Below are 27,465 nucleotides of genomic sequence, written 5' to 3'. Positions count from 1 at the left end.
ACGAAAATAGGACGAAATAAGCTATTATTTACTATATATTGGGTGTAGGTGTCAAATATTCACGAAAGGTAGTTTTTGCACGAAGGGTGACTTTCGCAAGATAGTAAATAGAAAAAATAAACAAACAAAAATTGGAGAAATAGTTTAAAAAAAACAATAATATGGAAACAAAGTTACCGACCAAGGGTAACGGTTAGGGGTAACAGTAATAGTAAAAATAAAAGTTCAACCCGTGCAAAGGTGACCCGTTCCCATATATTATATGCTATACTAGTTTGCGGATTCAAAATGGCTCCTAAATTACAATAACTAGAATAAATAATTTAATTTTCTATGACAGCGTCAAACTTGTATGTGGGTTTTAAATGATTCATAAGTAATATAAACTATTAATAATAAACAAATAATTTTAAAAATTGAATGTATATAGAAACAAATAAAATATTTAACTTTCTAGGACTGGATCAAACTGGTATGGGTATATAAATGATGATTTTGAAATACATACAAATAATAATAAAGCATTCTATTGATGTTAGAGATCTACAGGATCCTAGTATTCGGAACCGACAGATAATTGTTTTTTTGGCTCCGGATCTTTTATAATTTCAATATTATATTCGGATCCGGCTTAATATTAGTTTGAGAAAAGTATCCGGATCTTGAATTTGCTTTATTCGTTTATTTTTTCTTTGCAAGAAAGGTAAAACGACACATTTGAGGTTTTGAAGCTAATATTAAATATTCTGGAGTTCATGATAATGAGTATATTAAAGTCTTAAGCGTGTTTAAAGGTGTTCTGGAACTTACGCCAGAGGAAAATTTGAGAGATTTATAGGATCTGTTCGGATCCTGATTACAAAATGTGATCTGGATCCGGCCGATTACTAATTTAAAAAATCAGATCCGGATCCGACCGGAAACCAGTTTAAAACGAGATTCGGATTCTAATTTTTTGGATCCGGTAGATCGCTAACTATTATTAACAGAGCCAATTTAGTATGCGTGTTCGAAATGGTAATCAAATACGACAAACAAAATAAAAACCTTGAATTTCTAAAAAAAATTGAATCCTGAAAACCTGGAGTTTGGAATTTTAAGATGAAAAAAGCTGTAGTTTGAGAAATTAGATAAATAATGTTCTATTTTCACAGGACCGCGTCAACCTGGTGGTTGGGTTCGAGATGGTGGGGACGGAGACGGAACAAAACGTCGAGGTCGGGGATTTCCCTACGTGGTCGGATTATTTGGACAAGTACGTCGAAAACAACGACGATATACCGGAGGACGTTTGCGAGAAAATGAAGAACAAAGACAACCCCGTTTTCATGCAGAGGTGATTAAATATTATGATAAACATTTTGTTTAATGCAGAAGTGAATATATAATCCCGTGTTGGTAAAAAAGAGGTAATTAATTTAATGTTTGACAATTGTCATGAATATAAATATTATATGATATTTGTCATGATAACCCCGTTTTCATGCAGAGGTGATTGGAGTTTTGAATATTATTAATATTATATAAATAAAAGATAATAAAATAATTAATTATAAATATTATATTTAAAAGGGGAAGAGGTGATTAAATAACAATATTTGATAATTATCACAATTATAGGTTTTATATTATAAGACTAAAAGATAATATCATAAAATACTATCACAGTCATACAAATAAAGAGATAATTCCGTTTTCATGCAATGGTGATATATTTAATATTGATATTATTATAAAATGAACATTTTATTTAATGCAGAAGTGAATATATAATCCCGTGTTGATAAGAAAGAGGTAATTAATTAAATATTTGATAATGATATCACAATTATAAATACTATATTTAATTTGCGACAAAATGGAAAATAAAAGTCCTGGTTTCAAGCAAAAGTGATTTCTTTACTTTTTTTGTGACAAAATTAATGATAGAATCCCGTTTTTAAGCAGAGGTGATATAATTAAATATTGTATTTGATAGTTATCACAATTATAAATATTAGTTGGGGAATTGATAACAAAACTCCATGACTTTTCATTTTCTTAATTGTTTGGCAAAATTGAAAAACAATCCCGTTTTCATGCAGAGGTGATTAAATATTATATTATGATAAACATTTTAATGAAGACTTATGACAGAGTTTATGCACAAGGTTGCCACTTTACCTGGAAAAACATTGAACAACCTGGAATTTGAAAATTTTGACAATTATAAATATTTATTTAATTAGTGGGGGAAGAGATGATCAAATATTAATATTTTGTAACTTGTGGATGTAGGTACCTTTAGATCATAAACTTAACTTATACTAAATGCTTATATCCAACAATACTTAGGGCTACTCTACAATTCCAATACTAACAAATATATAAAGAGCATCAAATTTAGAAAACACTTTAAATGTGGTCAAAACTTTTACACGAGATTTAATCTAGCAAGAATATACTTTAAGAATGTATAAAACAAACTAAGATTTAATTACTTCAAATGTAAATAAGAAATACTTATAAAAATAACACTAATAAAAAAATATTTTATAAAATACAACAAAACAATATAAATGTCTATTCTTCATTATCACGTTTACTGCAGCAGGCTGTGACTAACATCTCTCCGTCTGTCCGTTGTATCAGCTTATTTAAAACATTCCATAACTCAATGTTGATTCAGGGTTTCCGGTATGCACTTTATTTTCTCCTTTTGTCAACTGTATTAAACTTGCATCAGTATAAAACTTGACCTTGCGAGCTTTCTCTTAACGCTTGAATGAACTTCTAGCTCAAAACTTCCAACCAAATATAAACAGTAATCAAGTGCAACTTGATATCCTGTTACAATTTGATAATTATCACAGCTATAAGTTTTATACTACAAAATTAAAAGATCTTATCATAAAATACTATCACATTCACACAAATGAAAAGATAATCTCATTTTTATGCAGATATATATGTTTTTTTTTTTCATTTGTGATAGAATTGAATAATATCTCTGTATCCATGCAAAGCTAATTGATTTTTGATAATTCACACAGTTAGAAATACTGTATTTGATTAAAAATGAAGAGTAAAGATAATCCCGTGTTCATGCAGAGGTAATTAAATGTTTAACAGTTTCACAATTATAAATTTTATGTTAAATTAGGGAAAAAATGAAAAATAAAAATCCTAGTTTCAAGCAAAATTGATTTCTTTACTTTCTTTATGACAAAATTAATGATAGAATCGCGTGTTTATGCAGTTTAATGGTGATATAATTAAATATTATATTTAATAATTACCGCAATTATAAAGATTATATTCAATTAGAGGGGAAATTGATAACAAAACACCAGAAATTGCGATATTTTGTTTTACTAGGAATAAAAATCATGTTTTTGTGTGTTGATTTTACTAAATTTTTATATATGTATATTTGATTTTTTAAAAAGTTAACAATAAAATTTATGTGCCAATGTAAAGGTGTTAATTTTTTATTGATATTCTATATGTTGTATTTAATTTTTGACAAAATTAAAATCATCTTTTTGTGCATTAGTAATATTATTTAACTTTTTATTTCTATATTTATTATTGAAAAAAAAATGTCTTATTTTAAGTAGAGATGATTAATTGTTTTAAAAAATTGTTTGGCTTGTTCATAAACTAACAGTATATTTCTTGTGTTATTGCAAAGGTTATATTTTATTTAAATACTTGATTTAGTTTACTTGAATTCAAAAAGTAAAAGTTACCGTTTGTGTTGAATAATTAAAAAATATTTTGTTCTATAAAGTTCAGCCATTCAGCCAATTTTTTATGAAAGTTTGCCGATCTCTAGCCCAAACAAAGCTAGTTGTATAATATGACTATTTGCTTTTTATTTAAAATCTACCTACAAGAATGACCAAATCTATGTAGTGCATGTAAAATTTATTTAAAAGAATGATTGTATATGTGAAATTAAATAGATGAAAAATCATAATTTTACAGTTAATGTATATATAGCTAGGAAAATGCTTATCAAAAGATAAGCTAAAGTTATGAAATTACATGCTGCTGTATCAAAGTTTTAAATAATTATTTTAAGTATTAACGCTGTATAAAATAATCTGATAGTAACAACACTTTAAGTTTGTTAAACTTTTCATAAAGTTATTTTCAAGTATACTTGTTACTATTGGTTTGTAGTATATATTGTTATAGGCGCAAATACTTTTAACAGCTAATTTTTTCGCATAAAATGTTATAGCACGATTTATTGATATCAAATTGAAATAAATTATTTTTAAAGTTTGGTTGTCTTACCTTCATTTACAATTAAAGAAAAATCAGTAAAAAGAATTCAAACTCTCAACTTTTTCATTTTAGCTTTTAGTGACTCATCTAAAAAAACCCACAAACTTTAATTACAATAACTTGTATAAATTCGTAAGAACGTTAGTAATAACATAAATGTGTTTGGGCATAATAAAATTTGTAAGCGTAGTTAACTGCTAGGCTAATATAATGTCTTGATGCGAATTTTCAATTGGATGTTTCATCAAAATAAAGACTTTTTTAAAATGGCAACCCTACAATAAATGAATGTAAAAAGTTAAAGTTGTAAAATAGGTTTAGTTTTTCTAATGCATTTTTTCAGTAAGTGATACTACCCATTAACTTCGTTCTATTTTTTACTTATATTTAACAACCTTTTAATTAAATTAGTTAATTACATCAATTTTTTACACGGTCTAACCAAATTCTTCTTTTTGTATCTTTTATACTGGCGTAATGTATCTCTTAATACATATACTTGCATGCTATTAAATCTGAAGTAAAATATTTCACAATAGTTATAATTTTTAATTATTTAAAATAATAATAAAAGCATGAATACTTATAGTTTCTTATGTCATACGCTTATAATTGACACGTGTGAAAATTAACTTGTTCTAATTTTTGATGACTCGTTTAACAATAATCACAAACGTTAGTTACAATAACCTATTGGTATACTAACTTTTACTGGTATTTTTTGATTTGCATACTAAACTGACAATTTTAAAACCTAGTTTATTACCAGGTTATTGAAATACATCCAAGCTAATGATAGTACCTTTGTACTTCTCTAACCGCTGTAAATGATGTTATGTTGTATTTTGGCTTTAATTTAAATTAAAATGTTTGATGTTGAAATCGATTTTACACATACCAACTTTTTTGATAAAAATCAAGTGTATTGATAGTAGTTTTAAAACCTACGAAAAACTAGGTTATTTAAACATTTAAAACTAATGCTAGTACCTTTACACTCCATCTATTGCAAATGTTGTTATGTCGCATTTTGCTTTCATTTAAATGTTTAATGTTGAAATGCTCGTCAACTCAATACAAACAAGTTTTGATACTTATAAGAGTTTTAAAGTTTGGTGTCTGAATAGTTTTTCTTATAACATTAATGCTTTTGTTATGGTTCTCCAACAAAAAAAGGTCTGTCAAATAAAATAAGCATTATATAACAAATGTTATGAAGCAAAAATTTGGTTTTCTTTACATAAATGTTGCTATTAAATAACTATTTTACTGCTCTTTCGTTATTAAAGAGTTTTTAAATTCTGTTAAATCTGGCTCACAGACTAGAAAACTTGGTTACCATGAATCTATACGCTTTTAAACAACTAATATTTAAGTTTTAACAAAGACCCACATATATTGATTGCAAAAATTTGTATGAATTTTGTTTTTTTTCGAATGTAATGAAAAAATCGGAATCTTAAGCTTAATATCATATTTTCAATACTAAAGCTAGTAGTGATTATGAAGACAAAATATAACCATTCTTCGTAATTATGTTCTTAAATTCTATGACAAAATTGAAGTGTTGTTATAATTAATTAATTAAAATAAGCGTTAATACTGTATAAATTTATAATATAAAAGTATGTCAAATTTTGTTGGTCAAATAAATATTGCATGTAATCAATTATACTTTTAAGCAAGTAGCATTGAGAACATAAATAATTTTATTTTTGTTTTCTCTAAAGATTTTTGAATACATAGTTATTTTGTACTGAACATAAATGCTTTTTGTATTTGCTAAGTGGTTTCATATTTCATTACTAAGTTTTCATGCAATTAAAATTTTAGATCTATCGCGGCTTACTAAATATTCTTGAAGAATAAATCTTCTAGTTTAAAAACAATAAATAAAGATATAAATTTAGTAAATAACTAGTTTATCATACACTTGGTGTTAAATAAATTATGTAAAACATCATTTTTTAAGTTGATTAGTAATTTTTAACAAAGTTATCTTTATGCGTTATAAAAGGGGTTTACTTTCTTTATGCGATCATAAACTTAACTAATACTAAATGCTTATATTCAATAATACTTATGGCTACTCTACAATTGCAATACTAACAAATATATAAAGAGCATCAAATTTAGAAAACACTTTAAATGTGGTCAAAACTTTTACACGAGATTTAATCTAGCAAGAAAATACTTTAAGAATGTATAAAACAAAATAAGATTTAATTACTTAGAATGTAAATAAGAAGTACTTATAAAAATAACACTAATAAAAAAACACTTTATAATATACAAGAAAACAATATAAATTTCTATTCTTCATTATCACGTTTACTGCAGCAGGCTGTGACTAGCATCTCTCCGTCTGTCCGTTGTATCAGCTTATTTAAAACATTCCATAACTCAATGTTGATTCAGGGTTTCTGGTATGAACTTTATTTTCTCCTTTTGTCAACTGTATTAAACTTGCATCAGTATAAAACTTGACCTTGCGAGCTTTCTCTTAACGCTTGAATGAACTTCTAGCTCAAAACTTCCAACCAAATCTAAACAGTAATCAAGTGCAACTTGATATCCAGTTACATTTTGATAGTTATCACAGTTATCAGTTTTATATTATGATATCATAAAATACTATCACATTCATACAAATGGAAAGATAATCTCTTTTTTGTGCAGAGGTGATATATATGTTTTTTTTTTCCATTTGCGAGAAAATTGTATCCATGCAACACCAATGATTATGCAGAAATTGTGATATTTTGTTTTACTAGGAATAAAAATCATGTTTTTGTGTGTTAGTTAGTTGATTTTACTAAATTTATATATATGTATATTTTTGAAGAAGTTATGTGCTAATGTAAAGGTGTTAATTTTTTATTGATATTTTATATGTTGAATTTCATTTGTGACAAAATTAAAATCATCTTTCTGTGCATTAGTGGTATTATTTAACTAACTATTTTTATTATTGAAAAAAATGTCTTATTTTATGCAGATTAATTGTTTTATAAAATTCTTTGACTTGTTCGTAAACTAACAGTATATATCTTTGCAAAGGTTACTTATTTTATTTAAAATACTTGATTTAGTTTACTAGAATTCAAAAAGTAATTACTGTCTGTGTTGAGATAATTTTTAAAAATACTTTGTTCTATAAAGTACAGCCAGCCAGCCAAATTAAAAAAAAATTGCCGACATCTAGCCTAAACAAAGTTAGTTGTTATTTGCTGTTAATATGACTATTTGCTTTTTGTTTAAAATCTACCTACAATAATAACCAAATCTATGTAATGCAAGTATAATTTATTTAAAAGAATGATTGTATATGTGAAGTTAAACAGATCAAAAATCATAATTTTACAGTTAATGTATATATAGCTAGGAAAATGCTTATCAAAAGATAAGCTTAAGTTATAAATTTATTAATTAAACATGCTGCTGTATGAAAGTTTAAAATAAAATTTTATCAACATTTACGCTGGATAAAATATTTTGATAGTAACAACATTTTAAGTTTGTTAAACTTTTTATTTAACTACTTAAAGTTATTTTCTAAACATACTTGTTACTATTGGTTTGTAGTATATATTGTCAAAGGCGCAAATATTTTCAACAGTTTTTTTTTTCACTTAAAATATAATAGCAAGATTTAATGATAATAGATTAAAAAAATCTCAAAGTATGGTTGTCTTACCTTCATTTACAATTATAGAAACACCAGTATATAAAATTTAGACTCTCAAATTTTTCATTCTAGCTTTTAGTGACTCATCTACAAACAACCCACAAACGTTAATTACAATAACTTGTATTAATAAATAAGCATAATGAAAAAAGTATCTACGATTCGAATACATTTGAATTTGTAAGCGTAGTCTATTGCTAGGCTAAATTCTTGATGCAACTTTTCTTTAGATTTTTCATAATAGACTTTTTTGTCTAATAAATCCTACAGTAAATGAATGTAAAGTTATAAAATAGTTTTTTTTTAAACATTTTTTCAGTAAGTGATACTACCCCAGTATTTAAGTAATTACGGATTACTAGAGCTGTTTTATAGCTTGTTTTCTCTCAATTTTTGGTTTAAATAGTGTTTTAGTTTCATATATTACAATAATTGTCTAAAACTTTTTTCTGTGCAGTGCGGCTCGCAAGCAAATTAGTTCGAAAATTGGCTACTTATATAAGGTTGCCGACCCCTCTACTGCCCATTAATTTCATTCTAGTTTTTACTTATATTTAGCAACCTGTTAATTAAATAAGTTAATTACATAAATTTTTACAAGGTCCAACCAAATTCTCCTTTTTGTATTTTTATATTGGCGTAGTGTATCTCTCTATACGTATACTTGCATGCTATTGAATCTGAGGTAAATTTTACAATAATTGTAATTTTAAGTTATTTTAAAATATTGATAAAAGCACAAATACTTCTAGTTTCTTATATCATACGCTTATTAATGACACGTGTGAAAATTAACTTGTTCTAGTTTTTGATGACTCGTTTAACAATAATCACAAACGTTAGTTACAACAACCTATTTATACACTAACTTTTTCTGGTGTTATCTTGACTTGCATATCCAACTTACTATTTAAAAACCTAGCTTAATACTAGGTTATTGAAATACATCCAAGCTAATGATAGTACCTATGTACTTCTCTAACCGCTGTAAATTATGTTATTTTGGCTTTAATTTGAATTAAATGTTTAATGTTGAAATTGTTTGAACTCGCAAACTCTGTATAAGTTAAATAGTAATAAATATTTCTTTAAAATTGGTCTGCGACGTTTTTTACCTTGAGAACGAATATAATTAACCGTTCACAAACATAAGCTATGAAGTTTGTTTTTATGTTCTCAACAATTTTATTGAATAATTTGTCTGTTGTAATTTCGCTTTTAAAGAGTTTTGTTAATTTGCAGAAAAGCTGACCAATATTTATTAGCTAAAACACAATATGTTATTTGAAGATGAAATATTTAACCTTGTCTTATACAGGTTATTATTATGAGATAATTATATGGATTCTAAATAAGTTTCGTTTTTCTAATATTATGTGCACAGTGCTTTAAAAACAAGACAATCGCTAAACTGAAAATAACTCGCTTTTTAGAACGAAAGCTAGTTGCAAGTCAACTACAAACAAACTCTTACTTATAATAATTAGTACAAAATTGATTTTATCAAAGTGGTTATTCGTTTGTGGCAATAGTCGTTCAATTTCAAAACCTAGTTCTAACCTAGGTTAAAATATAAATAATGAAATTACTAACTTAATTGTTCATCAAATATAATTACAAAGCAACCTCACTCTAACTACTTAATGCAAAAAACTTTTTGAGATTTTTTACCAAACTTAAGCTAAATGCCTAAGGTTTTTTTTTGCCTAAAAAAGTGGTAACCCTGCAAAAAGTAAAACTACAAAGTTAAATTGATTACTAGTTTTTGATTCTTTTTAATGCAATTTTTAATTAAGTCTTACTACCCAATGATTTCATTCTAACTTTTTACTTATCCATTAATATTTTCGATAAACTTTTAATTGAAACAATTTAATACATTAATTTTTTCAAACTCTTACCAAATTCTTTCTCGTTTATGAACCTTTTTTTATTAGCTTAATATATTCTTCTAAAAACACTTGCATGCTACTAAATTTGCAGTAAAATTTTTACAGCAACTGTAACCGATACAAGGTTAAATTATTTTGAATTTTAAATAACTATAGTTTGGTAAAAGTAATGCTTCTAATTGCTTACCTCATACACGCTTAAAAACAAACTGGTTTTTGGTAACTCATTTACCGCAAACGTTACTTTAAATAAACTGTATATATACCAACTCATTCTGGTGTTCATTCGTAGTCAATGATTTTGGTATATAATTTTAAAACCTAGTTACTGAAATACATTCTAAGGCGATCGTAGTACCTTTGCTCTCTTCTAACCGCTGTAAATGTTATCATGTCCTAATTTAGATTTGAATTGAATAAAAATGTACGGCGTTGTGATGTTTTAGTTTGCAAACTCAATGTAAATAAGTTTCGTGTTTGAGTATTTGTTAATATATTTTTAGTTTTATAAAAGTTATGTGCTTTTGTTACTGCGGGTCCAGCCAACAAAGTAGATATCCAGCTCGCGAAGATTTTTTATTCCTTAAGAACAAATAAAATTGAGAATTTTATGAATAAATGTTTATAAGTGTACTCTTTGTATGATTTGCAAAAGGTCGCTTGTTAGCTTTTTTATTGCGATTATTTTGAACATTTTATTTTTTTAGTGCAATTTATAAAAGTTACGCTGCACGCTCAGGCATTTTTTTAACAAATTTTAAAATTTTGAAAAACTTTTACTGTTGAATCCCACCGGCTAGATTAGTTGCCCCCTATACGTTTTCAGATAAGTAAATTTTATTTTTAGTAGTTCATAAACAATTACAACGACCTGAAAGAACTCTGAGTAAATTGTTATTTTACCCGGGACTAGGTTGTATATTCGCATTGGGACCTAGGAGTTTGAACCTCGATTATTTTATTTTTGGTAATTATTAAATCTAAAGTACCTGAAGTTGGTAGTGACTACGGCTACTGAAAATGGTAATTCTCTTATAAGTTTTTTTTTAGTTTTCCAACGAAACAAAAGCATTGATAGAGTTGATCTTACTGTACAAGCGATAATTTTCTACACAAAGTTTCTCATGTCTATAGGTTAAAAGATTAAACAAATTTTGAAAAATATATTTCTGTATAAAATTCCTTTGCAAATTTAGGACATTATATGCATTTGAATAATTTAAATTAATTTTTAGTAATTGAACAACAAAACCCACAAACATTCAATTACAACAACTTGTATAAATTTCAAGTAAGCTGATAATCAAATGTAGATATATTTGGCTTGAAAAATAGTTTGGTAACCTAGTGCAAACCTAGGTTAATAAAATACCTATGAACATATGTATAACAAATCTATTTGAATTATGACCATCTACTTAGCCAATGTTTTAATAAAATATTTCCGAAGATATAATTTAAATTCAAAAAAAAACATTATAAATACTCGGTATATTGTTAATTTTTCTATATTTTCGTAGTTCTGATTTCATTTACTTCATCATAATATTTTCTTGTAAAGTTTATTTGAAAATGTTGTATCAACTAGTCTATTTAATGTTACAAAAGTAAGAAAAAAATTATAACTTTATCAAATAAAAATACTAAATTAAGTCATTATCTAGAAAGCCTTTTGTCGTTTTAAGTTTTTTAAAATTGAAATAAACTTTTTTTAAATTATAATTTATGATGCTTTAAATTTTAAACTAATTTTAATGGAGATGTTTAAATTAACCTTATAAAGCATATTTATTAAACAATTGTGTGGACTATAAAGTATTCCAAATAAATCAATGTTTTATAATTTGAAATTTCTGATCGCCAAATTAAGTTTTTTATTTATTTTTACAAAGCGTCAATTTTTCTTTTACCGTTATGTAATAAATAATTGAAATCTGGATTGCATAATTACTTTACTCCAGCTCAAATTTAAAAATACATTTTTTTAGACGCACATATAGTAAGTATAATTAACTTTGATAATATTTTTTTATAAATTTATTCTGTTATCTAGTGACTCATAGCAAGAACCATCAAACACTTAAACTACAATAGTTTGTATTTATCCAAAAAAAATGTGTAACAATTAAATATTTATTTTTAATACTTATAATACTTCATTATATTGCCCACATAGTTTAAATCTAGTTTAATATTTTAAGTACCAGTATACTAGTAACTGCTTTAAAGCTGCCAACCTTAACATAAAAAACAGGAGGTCTAAGACATCCTGATAAAGCTAATAGCGGTTAATATTTTCCATATACAACCTTTTAAGCGAAATCTGTAATTGTTATTTACTTATACAGATAAATATGTCAAATGTAAAATGTCCACAAACTGCTTATACAGTTTATCATATCATAAAACAAAACATGCATTGAATAAAATTGAGTAAAAATTTTCTGTTGATCTCTCAAAACTTACTACCAGACATGTTAAAAAGCACTGTTTTGTTTACTCAAGCGTGAAGTTACTAACTTGAAACAAACCAAAGGTTAAACACTTCATTGCTGAATTACCATAGTAACTATTAGCATTTTAACACCTCTGCTTACTACAGTGGTTAAATTTTACCCTGATGTGGAATATCTTAAAAAATATTAAGGTCAAAGCACTCGCGTATAAGAATAAGTTATAAAAATTAAAAAATAATTTGGGTTTGAAAAAACTTTGATTGGAAAATAATAAATAACAGAACTGCAGCGAAATACAGGCAAGAAGCGAAGGACGAACCGAACCCGGAAATATTTTACTTGCAGATATTAATAAACATAATAGATTTAATATATAAACAAATATTATATAAATAATGTTTAAATAACAGAACTGCAGCGAAGTACAGACAAGACGCGAAGGACGAGCCGAATCCGGAAATATTTTACTTGCACAAGGAAGAGCTGGGTCACGTGGTACGAAGCGGAAGTTACAAAATAACTTGGACCCCCAACACCACGTCTCTGTTTCTGAGGAAAAAGAAATACAAAAACTCCGACTTTGATTTGGTGAGTTTTTTGTTCAATTAATTATAAAAACTGTTATGAACATGAAGTACAAAAACTCAGATTTCGATTTGGTTTGTTTTTTATTATATTATTTAATTATAAAGTTGTTGTGAAAAAGAAATACAAAAACTCCGATTTCGATTTGGTTAATTTTTTTATTTAATTTTACAACATTTCTGTTTTTTGTTAAGGTAAAACATTGTTCGTTTTGATGTTTTTTTTTGTTTTTGCGCCTGTGAGTTAAGTTATTTAACTATTTACATCAAATACGATAACATAGAACCTGAAAGCAAGTAAAGTAGTAAGTAGAGTAACGCGAGCAAAGTTTCGTAAATATCAAAATTTACTAAAATTTAACTATCAATAAATATAGTTTTATTTTTTAGCACGGATCTGCCCACATTTGCAGACAGGATTTCAAGAAGTTCATCGCGAAGTGGGAAACTGAAAATTTGACGAGGGACGCGACCAGACAGACTAACAATTGGTTCAGTGGAAAGCATCTACCTTGTAAGTTTATTGTTACGTCATAGTTGTATTGATTATATATATATATATATAATTGATCAATCAAACTAACAATTGGTTCAGTGGAAAACATTTGCCTAGTTAGTTTATCAGGGTTGCCGCAAAGTCAGGAAAAACAAAAAAAAAGTTGGAGATTTGATATAAACATGCGTTTAATAAGAAAGTTTATCATCACTAGAAACTGCATTTTGCTAAAGTTATTTTCCGAAAAATGAAAGAAGAGCAAAAGAACTATTGTTTTATCCTGTATAAAAATAAAATTGTAAACCTTACATACTTTCAAGTTTTTGGTTACATATATTTTTGAATTGTTTTTCATTAACAATTTGATTTAAAAAAGTCATATTTTTTTTTCTGCTTGATCTTTGGCAACCCTAATTTATTATTACGTCATAAAAGGGCTGTTATAAATTAAATACAAGTCATAATGTTTAAAACTCTATTGGTTGTGTATTAGACTATTTGACATTTCATAGTAACACTATCAGAGATACTTTTTTATCTAAAAAAAGCAAAAGTTTTATTGAAATCATGGTAGTCGTTATATGGAAGTGTAACTGTTTTCAACTAGCCAATATGTCAGAAATGTAGAAATATTATTCAAACTTTCACTACCGCTTTTGCATTTGACAATTTTAAGCTATCCACAAAGTTAAATAATTGAGACAAAAACAAGACTTGTGTGTTTATTGTATTCATTTAACTGGTATTATAATGATAGTTTAAACTTTACACAGACTGCTGATGTAGTTTATTAGATGCAACTTCTGAATTATTACTTTTTTTTTTGCCCGTTTCCTTCAAATTTTTTAAAATTTTGTTTCTTTTTTATCCACAGAAAAAGTTATATTTGTCACTGAATTATCCAAAAATATAAACGGTTAATTATTTTATGAATTTTTACGTGAAACAATGTTTCAGTCAGTTAATGAGATCCTCAATTGCGATAAGTTTCTGAATATTTAAATTTATGAAGACATATAAGTCTTAACATGAGTTTGCAAACTACATTCAATTGTTGAACAAAAAACTAATAAAAGTCGGTAAAAACTGCTTGTTGAAATAAAACATTAAAGAAATTTGTTAGCAAAAATTTGTAAAGTAATAAGTTAGTGTTTATCTCTTTGGGTCAAAGTTTGAAAAAAAAGTTTTGATATTTACTCTTAAAACTAGATAAAAGTTTGCAAAAGAATAATTTAAGTTTTAAAACTTTTTTTTATAAATTATTTTTTTTCACAGCCGGGTCGATACAAACGGTGGACAAGACCGGTGTACTGAAGCGGAACGTTTGGACCACCCCTAGCAACCAGAATCCCCAGCAACAGAAAAACTCCTCCGCAAGTCAGCAGAAGCGGCCCTCCTCCCACAAATAAGTTGAGTTTTGTGTTGGGGGATTTTTTCATTTTGAGGGCATGTAAGTTAAATTTTGGGTGTTTTATAAAAATGTCTTATTGATTAAGGAATTTTAATTGAAACTTTTAAACGGATGAGTTTCACACAAGGGGATTTTGTTTCTGTAACATTCAAGCTGCAAAAAGTTTTTATTTTATGGGCAACCTTATACATGTTCCTTAGAGATTTCATTAAAAATATTAAAAATTTTTTGTTCTCATTAAAAATTTTTGTTGTTCTCATTAAAATTAGTTCAAGAATTTCTAAAAGCTGTTGAGAAATAAAATTAAAATGTTCGTTTGTTTTATATACTTTACTCAGTTTTAATCAAACTTTTAAATTATATTCAGTTAATTACAATCATTTTGGTTTCGCTTGGAAAGAGTTATTATGGGTTGCCCAATAAATAATATTTTTGTCATAAAGATTGTAGTTTGTAGATTTTTTACTTGACAAAATGTTATTGTTCTTAGAAAACTGTTTATACTTCGAAAAAAAGTATTTTTTATGAGATAAGTAGTATTTCATTTTTTATCTTGTATAAGATAATTATCAAATAAAGTTTTTTAGGTAAGTTTTTTATTAAACAATAGTGTAACATAAAAAAAAAGTAGTAATAGTTTTTTTAGATAACAGTTTGTACAAGAATGAACATCTTAACATTGGAAAAAATATTTTGTATGATAATGTTTTTGTTAGTTGAATTTTCTTATTTTTTAGATGGTGTCATTTACTCTAACACTCAAATTTATTGTAAAATAATCAATTTTTAAAAATTTAACAAAAAAGTTTTAACAAAAGTACTGAAATATTATATCTGGCTGATATTCTTATCATTTATCATTAAAAACTAACTATTTTTAACATGAGTATTTAGTAATTGTATCGATACTATTCTGCTAATTTTTTGTGCTACTTTTTTTGTGAATAAATTTTGTTAGTTTTGGAATGTACTGTTTTATTGAGAATAAAAAGTTAAATAGTTATAATGATTACTTTTTGTTTGTGATAATTGCTTAAAATATATTCTCCAATACAAAAATTTTTGTTGTGTACAAATGATTTATTTTTTATTTTTTACACTATAAGACATCTCTAAAGTTCAACAAAAACTCTATTTTAATAGCCCCTGATTCATTTATTTTAAGGCATAAGTTTTAAGCTGGCTATTTAATTAGTTACTATTACATCTTAATAATTATTTTACAGGTAAAAGTGTTGTGTTCATGTAGTGATATAAGTTTTTAATCTGTTAATATCTCAATCTAGCTTGAGTTTTATTTTTCTCAAGAGCTGTAAAGTTCAAGTCTAAGAAGTAAAGTTAAAATCAACCTGATTTAAAAACAAGAATTCATTGATATTTTACTTTATTTAGAGCTTTTTCACTCTGAAAGCTCTAGTGACGTCATTCTATTTTTACCACAATATCCAAAGTTCTTAACCAAATAAATATAAACAAAATTTAGAGATTAGTTTTATTTTAGTGAAGTTTTGATTTTTTTCTAAATTTGAAAGCCATAAATTGGCCTTGTCAACCTCTATAATTGCGATTCATATTTTAACCGTATTAATTGTCTTAAGTTTTCAGAGAAATAAATTTAGTGATTTTTTATTTTTGAAAGTATGAACATAAACTGACAACGTTAATAAATTACAGGCATTATAGTTAAAGGTTAAAACTATATTCACTGAGTGTTGAATGTATAATTAGCTGAATGATAATTTACAAACTTAACAAATAAAATACACTTTGATTGTGTGTCAAAGTAGTTCGTGCATTTTTGATAGTGTGTTTTAGTAGCTAAATCTACAGCTATCAGCAGTTATAAAACTGTGGGTTGTTTAACAAAATGTTTATCATAAAGTAAAATGTATTGAAATTTTCAACTGTATTTAAATACTTTACTGAATATTTTGAAAAAAAAAAGCAAAACCAAGTTATAAACATCAAATTAAATTTGACTATCAGAAAAGTTGGACATTGTTTGTAAGAATACAATTCAACACATTTTTTATATAGCAATACATTTACAAATCACTAAAAAAAGGGTTGCCAAAAAACCTTAAAACCTGGAATTTGATAAATTTTGAAAAAAAAAACCTCGAATTTTGAACAAAATTCACTAAAAAAACCTGGAATTTTTAACATGTCAAGTAGTAAAATTTTGGTTTGAATCAAAAAATCAATCAAAAAATGTCTGTCATCATCAAAGTTTTTTTTATTGAAAAACACATTTGAATTAGCTTTACAGTATCTTTTCATTGTTGTTATACTACTTAACACAGTTTCTTAGCTTTAAACTAAAAATAAACTCAAAAGTTTGTACTTTTAAAAACCTGGAGAAAATTTACCAAAAACGTTTGGCAGCCCTGTAAAAATAATGAAAATTGCGAAATCTAAACAGTATTAACGCTTGTTCACTTGAATAATAATAATTAAAAACAAAAAAAAAGTTGACTCTGAAGGTCGTATTGACGTCATCAAGTTTTTTTTTCGAGAAATATTTTTTGGTTGATTTTATAATAATTAGTAGTATTATTTATCAACATGAAATCTCAACGCAGGATCTGAGTTCCTTTATCACATCAATTTCAATCCCGTACAGGGTCACAATTTTAAAGCATGTAACAATTAAGTACGCGACGATATAAAATAATTCTTATAAGTAAATGTGTAATACGATTTCTTCCGTTAAATTAATTTTGTTCGGGTTCGTACGTCCGTAATCATCGAGTAGTTATAATATAATTTTTATGAAACATTAGAAAACAAAATTGTTTGCGTTTAATCTAAAAAGTGTATTCGATCTGTATAAAATTTAGAGTTTTGTTTTTGTACAGTTAAAATAAAAAGTTATACTTGTAGTATTGAAAGGTACGTGCTAAGGAATTTTAATAATAATTAAAAAATAGAATACTGTTAGTGTTTGATCTTTATAGTTACACTATGTTGTATCAATTTTTCCAACCTAAAGCTTTTTTGAAATATTTTTATTTCAACGTTTTCAAATAACTTTGTTTTAAAAAAGACTACTTAGATTTGTTTATTTTATGCAACTTTCTAAAACTTACTTTTGTTTTGGAAAGTTTTATTTATATTATAACAAGTGAAGTACTCTTTTTATTTTATTAAAGAATTTAATCCTATGATACTTAAGTTCCAATTGCATCTTTCGATTGCATTTTCAATTTGATATAAAATAAACGTATACAAAAATCAAGGTGAGAGTGTATAAGAACATTATATTAAGTTACTACAGTTTTCAGTAATATATAAGTTGTTTTAAAACAAATTTTTATCAGTTTTCAAATCAATATCATCTCTTCAACTAATATTATATACTTTTTAATTCAAGTAGCTAAAATAATGTCTAATAAAATGAACACTCAAATAAATATGCGACACTTAACTTAAGTTTTTCTTCATAAAATGATCAATAGATATTTTTTGTAAATAATCAGTTGTCGAAAAGTTTTTTTTACATTGTTTGTAAGTAACAAAAAAAAAACTGTCTTGTTGAAAAATTTTAATGTAATTTATTTTGATATACTTCCTATTAGTTAAAAAATTACTTCATAAATTAAATTAGATTAAAAGTTCGTTTTGAATCAACCACTGACGTCATTATGTTTTTTCTGTAGAATTTTATGAAACAATTTTTTTTTATATATCATCTATAAACAACAAATTTTATCAAAAAAAGATCTAATATAAGTAATTTTTACGAGTCCAAGCTAGGGCTTACAGTACTCATTGATTAGTAAGGTTAGACCAAACGGTAGTACACCAAGAAATCTGTGTTGGTCTTTGGTTTCGCACAATAAAAAGTAAACTGGCAAAAACTAAACAGTCTTTAATGCTTGTGTACTCTAAATTATAAAAATAAAACATTTTTATTACGTCATTATACTTTTATCAAAAACAATATTTTAATTTGTTTTATAAAGTTTGAAATTAAAAATATATGTGTTCTCTCGCGCATCTTTATCGCATCAATTTCAAACCCAAATCGGGTCACATATATAAATCATATATATTTATACTTACCATTGAAAAAAATCTACAGTTAAGTAAGTGTGCAATGTAATCTCTTTTATTGTAACTCATCAATTAAGAAAATTTTATTTAGTTTCGTAAGTAAAAATAGAAATACTACACCAGAGAAATTTCCAAAAAAATTGTACGTTTTTTTTAACTGTGCGACACGCTTATATCTGTATAATAGTTATTTCAATAAAATTTTCTTCATAGTGTGCAGGATTAAAATAAGGCGGGCTGAATATATTTGTAAACATGTTTTATAACCATTCAAAATATTAACGAAAAATCGTAAGCAAGATTGAAACCTATGTCTTATTTTTTTGTGCAATAACAAATAAATGTTAATGAAGAAAAGTTTAGATACATTTTGATCCTCGTTTTTTTGTAAACTGAAACAAAAGACTTATACTTAATGCAGTGGAATGCTTTTAAAAATTATTAAATTTAAGTATAAGCATGTAATTTTTGTTTTATCTTTAACAGTTTAAGTATTTAGTAAAAATATGTCTATTGTTTAAACAAACAGATTTATTTTTTTATTTATTTTAACGTTTTTAACAAACTTGCTAAACAAAGATAACTTGAATTTTATTGTTAGAAAATTAAAAAAAAAATACAAAACTTACTTGTGCTTTTTTTAATTAATACATTAAAACAAATACAGTACTTTGTTTATCTTAAACAGTTCATATAATACCTATGTTATGATACCTACTTTAATTTCTAAATAACCTCTGCATAATTTGAACACATTTTCTAGTTTTTCTATTGGTGGATAGTATTAAATGTATTAAATAAAGTATGGATGTTATAATTTATGATATAACTAGAATTTTTTGTGAACATAAAATAGATTTTTAAAATTTTAACTTGACTTAGTTATAACCGAAGTGTAACAGATTATTTCAAAAATACTTTAGTAACTTTTTTAATATAACATGTTTTACACAATTGGTTTGTTTTATAAAATTGTAAGGCAAAAAAGTAACTTCAAATTGTTTTAGTAAGTTTCGAGTTAGAAATTGAATGTATAAAAGTTCATTTTTTTATGACATAAAAAAAACAGTTACAATCAAAACAAATAAAATCCAAGTTGTTTAATAAATCAAGTGTCTTTTTTCTTGTTGTAGGATACTTATAAAAGTTACAACTTTAATGAATTAATGTTTTCATAAATACATTTACTAATCAACTATTTCGATAAATTCACACCGTTTAGTACATAAATAATTTTAAACGATAGTTTTTAATGTTAAACCAAAACATATTTTTCAAGTAAACTAAAAGATCTTTAGTGAATTTAGACCTAAATTCAGGACTCAGGTTTAAATAGTTTTAATATTTTTTAGATATTTTAGTTTTAGTACACTTAGTTTTTATTAATAAAGTTCTTATTTGAATATATCATATAAGATTACGATAATTATCATTGATACTTTCAAGGTGATAAATTAATTTTGTATCAGTCAGAAAAAATATGAACAGAAAAAGCTCGAACAGTTTCAATTAAAAAAAATTAACATTAAAAATTGTAATATGAAACTAAACATACCTTAAATCTTATATGTTTTTATTTATCGAAAACTAATAAAAAGATCTCAACTTCTAGAGGAGAAATAAAATTTATTAAATTCTATCAAGATGTTTTGAAGCAGACTCAGTTTCGGTCAAATACCTCTTCAGTGCTTATTTAAAAAATTCTTATTCAAATAGATTCTACTCTATACCTTAAACACTTATTCTTTAATACTTATTCTATACCTTAAATCTTTTTAAATAATCGAAGAACCAGAGATTTTAAAAGCTCCTAGCTGAAAAATTTTTTTTATCTTCATTTTTATTTTGTGTTACCAAACAAAGTTTTTTAATAATTTCAACGTAACCTTTTTTAAGTTATACTTTTTATTAGATTTTTTTTTAATTCGAACTTTTTACTAAGTTTAGACTTAAAACTGCCTTAAAAACTTTTGTGATGAGTAGTCAAATGAAATTTGAAAAGTTACAATTAAGATAAAAAGTTGGTACTTTGGTGATTGAACTGTATCATTTTAAATATAAATTCTAAAGATATTTATTGCAATAAACTCAAAACTTAACCTTACCTTCTTGAAACTGATACTTTAAAATATTATTTTATAAACAAAGAATCAAGTTTGTAAATCTTATTTTATAAAAAAATGTCTACTAACAATTTTAAGTTCCAAAATCAAAGAACTTAATAAGTTTTTTTACAAAATAGGAGCTTAAAATTGTAAATATTAATTACCTACATATTCTTAAATAACCTAAAACTAACCTACGTATCAATTATTCTTCTGTGAAAGTTTGTTTCAGTACTTATGTATATTTTTTAGTTTATATAAGTACTTTGGGTAACTTTTTACCATTGTTTGTACACCAGGTCCTAAGACCAATTATTTTAAGCGTTATTATGTCGTCCAATAAAAAACACTAAAGTGTGTTTTACTTGTACTAAACTATAAAAGTTTGAATTAAGTTTAAATATTTTTAGTATATGGTTTTAATTCAATAGAGTATAGCTTCTACATGTTTTAACATTCTCATTAATACAAAATAAAAACAGAGTACAGCAAACTAAAACACATTTTTCTTATTATAACTTTAATTTTTCAGGAAAGCTTACATTTTCTACTTTTAAACTTTACTTAACTTATATTAATAAAAACTTTAAACTGATTAAAGTACTAAGTAAAGAAACAAAAGTAAACAACTATTAGCTTTAATATATTCTGTATGGAAAATAAAACGAAAACTACTAGAAAAATAGTACTACAGTTCAAAAACTAAACAGTACTTTTTATAAACCGTTTCTGCTATAATTTTCGTTTTAATGAATGAATAATAAATTCATACAACTAAAACATAATTTTAATTTCAAAGAAGTTGTTCAAACAAAAAATAAAGATCAGTAACAAAAAAAAATCTAGCTTTTAAAATTAATATAGAGGAAAATAGATAAAAGCTATTTGGTTTTGGTTGTACTTGAAAATACTAAAAGTGTACAATTTTTTACCAAAGTTATAAGAAAGCGTTATAAATTTTTAATTAAACAAAGTTAAGTATTTTAATACATCATAGCAGAACTTTAAAAGAATATTTGCAACTTTTAACGAACTTAAGAGTAAGTTTTAGTTATTTCAAATCAGCAAAACTAGAACTTAATTAAGTAAACTTACAACAAGAAACTAATTTTTAGATTGATCAATTTTAAAGTTTTCTAGAAAATAAGCAGAACAAATAGTTTCAATAACTTTTTACTACTCTTAGGTTTTAAACAGTTTACATAATAAGCAAAACCACAAAAAAGTCATAAATAATCAACACTTTTTTCAAAGAAAATAAATTAAATTTAATTAGATAAAAAAATTGTAATAAGTAAGAATGTTTTTTGTATACTAATAACAGATCACATAAAACTAAATAACAGTTCTATAGTGTTTAAATCAACTTTAAAAACAACATATCAAACTCTTTTGAGCTTTAAATTTACTCTAGTAGATATGGACCTTTTTTTTTAATTCTACTTAACAAACAAACTAATAATTATTTTTTTAAATTCCAAACTTTGTAAAACTCAAAATAAGAAAATGCTTTAATTAATCTTGATAAACCCTTATTTTTTTTCAACATTTACTCCTAACAACTTCGCAAACTCCATACAACTTTTCCAAACAATCCCCCACTCCGAACTCCTCCGAGTAATTTCTCTTCACAACCTTCACGCACTTGAGCGTGGGAGGGTCGGAACTGCTCCCACTAGTGTTCGTTCCCCATTTGTACAAGTAACCTGTTGAATGTTCGATCAAACAGATTTGAAAAATGTAATATTCAATTCTCGTCTTTCTAAAACTTTGACTACAGTTTCATCAATTTTTTCATAGTTTGTTGTACTAATTGTTTTTATTGCAAAATCACAGTTTGAAAGTCCGCTAAACTGAGCAAATTTTTTGATAATCTTTCCGAATAATGATATTAAATAATTAATAGTACTTGAAAATAACAACATTTTCATTTCAAATATGATAACGAATTTTTCAAACATAACATTTTTATATTGAGAATAAAATTCTAAAACAACAATATTTTCATAGTAGTAATTATTTTTTCAAATAACAATATTTTTATGTTAAGTATTATACTTTCAAACAATACGCCCACTAGTGTCAGGGCCCCATTTGCACAAACAACCTGTTGTCGGTTGGAATCTGGTCCCGTTCATGATCCGGAAGTTTTTCCTGTCCAACCTGTTTGATGCTCCGACCCACAAAGAGACCGATTCGTTGACCCGAGACGAAATTAAAAGTTTTATTTCGCTTTGAGAAAAAGAGATAATTATGTTAGGTTTTTTACTAACTTTAGATGTTTCTTTAACAATTCAAAATTAAAGTTTTTGGAAGTCACATTTTTAGTAAAGTTCGATATTGAAATATCTTGAAAAAGAAGCTTTAAAAAGCCTTTTTAAACTTTTTTGTAAAACAAACTAAAAACGTTACAAATAAAATAGAACTCGTGAAATGTTTCATGTTTATTTCTTAAAAAAAAAACTACAATTTTCTTATTAACTGCACAGTAAAAACTAAACAAAAAAAGACAGGCTCGAAAATAAAAAACTTACTCGTGAAACATTTCGTATTGGGGAAATAACCCAAGCTGAAGAAGATCTCCGTTGAACTCCTCAATGCATTGCAGTCTCGCTTCAGTGATTTTGGAGGAGTTGGGAGTCAAAAAGTATTCAAATGAAGGTTGGCATGTATTTCCTAAATAATATTAATTAGTTAATTAAAACTATAAAAAAAATTTTGTCGAATGAGGAGGAACAGGAGTTATTGAGAAAGATGGTTGAAGTATTTGTGCTGATTAGAATATTTAAACTAATAGTTTTATTTAATCAAGTTAAATATTTTGACAGAGTGCAGATTGAGCTTAAAAAAATTACAAACTATATTATTTGAAAGTTTGATCAAACTAATAATTATAATTAAATTGTTTGAACAATATAAAACAGTATAAGTACAGTTTGAATTCTCTTATTCTGATCAGAAAAAATAAAAATATTTAAAGTTCTAAAGTTTTTAAAGTGCTCGAATGATTATACTATTTTCAAAAAGTGTATAATTTAGGTTTTAGATGAAAAAAAAAAACACTATAAATGATTAAAGACCGACGAAAATTAAACGACAATATCTAATAAATTAAAACATATAGTTAATATGATTTTTTTTTTTTAAAAGAGTCCTGAGGTTAACAACCCTGTTTTAAACAAAATTAAAACTTACTCTTTGGAAGTTTTGTGTACACCAAGCTGTTAAGAACAATAACAATTATCATCAATACTATAGCAAATAATTGTAAGAAGAAAAACGAAGTATTTGAAATACATCCCATTTGAATAGTTTTGAATTATAAATGTTCTTTTAATAAAAAGTTCTGTTGAAAATAAAAACTTATCTTTGTAAATAATATAAAACTTACTTAAGTTTTTTTAAAGACAGCTTAAGTTATTTTTTTCAAAAAGAATTAATTTAGAATTGTTTTAAAAGAAAAATTGCAAAGACAAAAGTTGCCTACCTTTCATTTTTAATAAATACCATTAAGCACATTGAAATATTGTAAGAATTTAAAAGTCTAAATTTTACCTTAAAGTTAGTATGACTTTATTTTGAGTATTTCTATTAATGTTAGATTTGGCTAAAATTAATATTTAAATAAATATCAAGTTTTGACTTAACTCAATAATAAAAAACGAAACATATTTTGAATACAAACTGCGCATTTTTTTGTATATATTAACAATATTTATAAACTTTGCTGATCTTAATAATGATATGATTTTGGCTAGATCTTGACATACAGATATTTTCAATAAAAAAAACCTACAATTTTAATAACTTATGTTCTGCTTAAAACAAATTATAGTTGTTGTTCGTTTATTATACTATGTTTTATAACATAAAACCCAATCTATTACTACATTTAACTTTCAAAATACAAGCATAAACGAATTAAAACCCTAAACTATAAACCAATGAAATTAAAACAGTTCTACTGTAATTTTTAGTTTGTTTTTAATAGCTTAAAATCATGTTAAAATATCTATACCATTTCAAACTTTGTGTAAAAGCATAAAAATCAAACAAAGTAAAACTAAAAAAGACAGTTTTCCTAATTAAACAATAGTTTCTAGTTTCCGTGTTTCAATATTCCTAATATGACGCAACAATTACGTTGTATGAGTCAAGAATTGGGCAGTTTTTTAATTCAATTAAGAAACTTTCGTAAAAGGAAAAGTTTGGAAAAAAAATTATTAACGTTTTAATTATTGTTTTTAATTAATGACAAAATTTAATTTAAACACTTTTTAAATATATTATCTACCATAGTTTTCTATATAATCCTTAAAACTTAATAAATTTTCACTTAAATATTGTGGCTTTTTTTGTAGCAGAAAATCTTACGATCAAAAAAGTTGTAATACTTTGTACAAATAAACAACTTCAACAAAAAAAACTTTGTCAATGAACATTTAAGAAGTTTTTTTAGTCTACTAACCACTTAATATATAAAATAAAGTTGCTTGATTTTTTTATAGAAATGTTTTTTTTTATTATTATTAAATTAAAACTAGTAATGAAAATTATTAACAGGTATCTTTGTCACCAGTATAAAACTGTTGAGCAAAACTGTCAGAAATTGACTTTTTCAAACTTTGGTTTTGTAAATGCAACAGTTTATAACACTTAGATCGAAATGCGTTTATTCTTGACAAATAAGTGAAAATATGTAAGTTTTTTTTTAACTAGATAATTTACATTCTTGTTCATTACGATTATAAATAATGTATTGGACAGCAAAAAAAAGCTTTAAGTAATTGGTCCTAGATCCTAGTAATCTAAAAAAATTTTTCTTATCAAAATGTGCACCAAAATATTTTCTTATAGAACATATAGTCCTGGACAAGACGTTAAAAGGTTCCAAGTAGTGCACAATTCGATAACCGAAAGGTTTATCCACCAGTTCGTAGGATCAAGTGTTTCGAGCGCTTTTTTTTGTCGTTCAATAAACTATATCTATAAAATTAAAAAATAAAACCATTTTGTGACTGAGTCGTGGTAAAAAAAAATCATTTAAGTAACATAAGCTGTTACAAAGTAATAAGAAAAGGTGATTCGCTCGCAAAGAAATCATAAAAATGAGCAAGTTACAACAAGTTTCTAAATAAAGAGGCTCTACGACTAAAAAAAGTTGATACTATATAAAAATGAGCTCTTTTTGATTATTTCGGTAAAATTTTCGAACACAGAACATATAAGTTTGTTATAATGCACTAGAACTTGTAATGATATAACTTACATTTACATGGTTGGTTTCAAACAATATTGAGACAGTATTAGCTATCACTTCTTAATAAGTAGTTAACATTTCACAAGATTTTGAGATTATCTTTTTTAAATTCCAACGTATATTTGTCGCAGATTTAAACACAGTAATTTTTTTTAATATAAACTGTATTAAAAAAGTATTCATAATGCACAGGTTTCAGTTTAGTGTTTTAAAACATACTAAAATAAAATAGAAAGATTTGTATACAAACAGGTAATACTTATGCTTAAAATTTTACTTCTCTTTTTTACTCTTTTGTATTTAAGTTTAGCTGCAGACTTTTGAAATTAAAATGCTTTAATATTATTACAAAAATGATAAACCTTTAACAAACTAAATATCTTCATTAATGTTATAATTTGCTGCTAAGTTCTACAAATTAAAAAATGATACTTTTTTCAATTTACTTTATTATTTAAAGTTTTTGTAAATATTACTAATTTGTACACTTTGAATATTTAGTAAGCATATTTTTTTAAAATGATAGGCTTTTTTAACGTTAGTATACAGATTAAAATAAGGGTGACAACTTTCTATTACTTGTTGTGACAATACTTATCCAAAATTACTAAAATAATGCTTCGAGGCCGCAATTATAAAATAAAAACTTTAAAAATGAAAAGTTTTAACAAAAAAATCTTAAAATGACAAGCATGCACATAAAATCCTTGTAAATATCTAATAAAAAAAATCAACTTAGACCGTTTTTAATGTATTTCTTTTTTCAAGCTAAAAAATACGTCGCAACTCTACTTTTTGGACTATTTATTGCCAACGGGTCAAAAATTCATGAGGGGAAACTTTGGCACGAACAGTCAGTTTTTCACGAAGAGACTTTTGCACAAAGGGACATTTTTGCACGAAGAGAAACTTTCGCTTCGGTTTAAACTTTTAAATGTTAATTTTCACTATCACCCCTAACCCTTAAAAGTTTTTATTTTTACTACCACTATCACAACTAACTCTTCATGTAAAACTGTCACTAGTGTAAAAGTGTCTTCGTGCAAAACTGTCACTTGTGTAAAAGTGTCTTCGTGTAAAACTGTCCCGTTTAGGTTGCCAGCCTCTAATTTAAAGCTATAAAACTTGATTTTTATATAAACTTTGTGTTCAACTGCAACTTAATTTTTAAAACAGAGTATAATGTATAGAATAAACCTACACATCTTATAAATCAATTAAAAACTATTTTCAATCAAATAC

General features: G+C 25.4%; 2 protein-coding genes across 3 annotated transcripts in view; one reads left to right on the top strand and one right to left on the bottom strand.

Annotated features, from left to right (window-relative positions):
- The window catches only part of LOC145835411 (paired amphipathic helix protein Sin3a-like), a 39,812-nt gene extending 24,620 nt beyond the window's left edge, over window positions 1-15,192 (top strand). For both annotated transcript variants that reach the window (XM_082942985.1, XM_082942984.1), the window contains 4 exons: window positions 1,155-1,336; window positions 12,722-12,899; window positions 13,286-13,409; window positions 14,667-15,192. In XM_082942985.1, the coding sequence (XP_082799111.1) occupies window positions 1,155-1,336; window positions 12,722-12,899; window positions 13,286-13,409; window positions 14,667-14,800 (618 nt within the window). In that variant the 3' untranslated portion in view covers window positions 14,801-15,192. The remainder of the gene's footprint in view (window positions 1-1,154; window positions 1,337-12,721; window positions 12,900-13,285; window positions 13,410-14,666) is intronic.
- A 7,202-nt stretch (window positions 15,193-22,394) lies between these two features.
- Window positions 22,395-24,305, bottom strand: LOC145837116 (uncharacterized). The gene is made up of 4 exons (XM_082944883.1): window positions 24,159-24,305; window positions 23,498-23,639; window positions 23,071-23,195; window positions 22,395-22,669 (listed from the first exon to the last, which is right to left on the bottom strand). Exons 1-4 carry the CDS (start codon window positions 24,265-24,267, stop codon window positions 22,506-22,508), a joined length of 540 nt encoding a protein of 179 aa, XP_082801009.1. The 5' UTR covers window positions 24,268-24,305; the 3' UTR covers window positions 22,395-22,505.
- Between the last annotated feature and the right edge of the window lie 3,160 nt (window positions 24,306-27,465).

This window comes from Thalia democratica, chromosome 5 (genome assembly GCF_965202585.1).
Source record: "Thalia democratica chromosome 5, ktThaDemo2.hap1.1, whole genome shotgun sequence".
Taxonomy (NCBI): Eukaryota; Metazoa; Chordata; class Thaliacea; order Salpida; family Salpidae; genus Thalia; species Thalia democratica.
The sequence above is the reverse complement of the archived record's forward strand: the minus strand, read 5'-3'. Positions and strand labels throughout refer to the sequence as shown.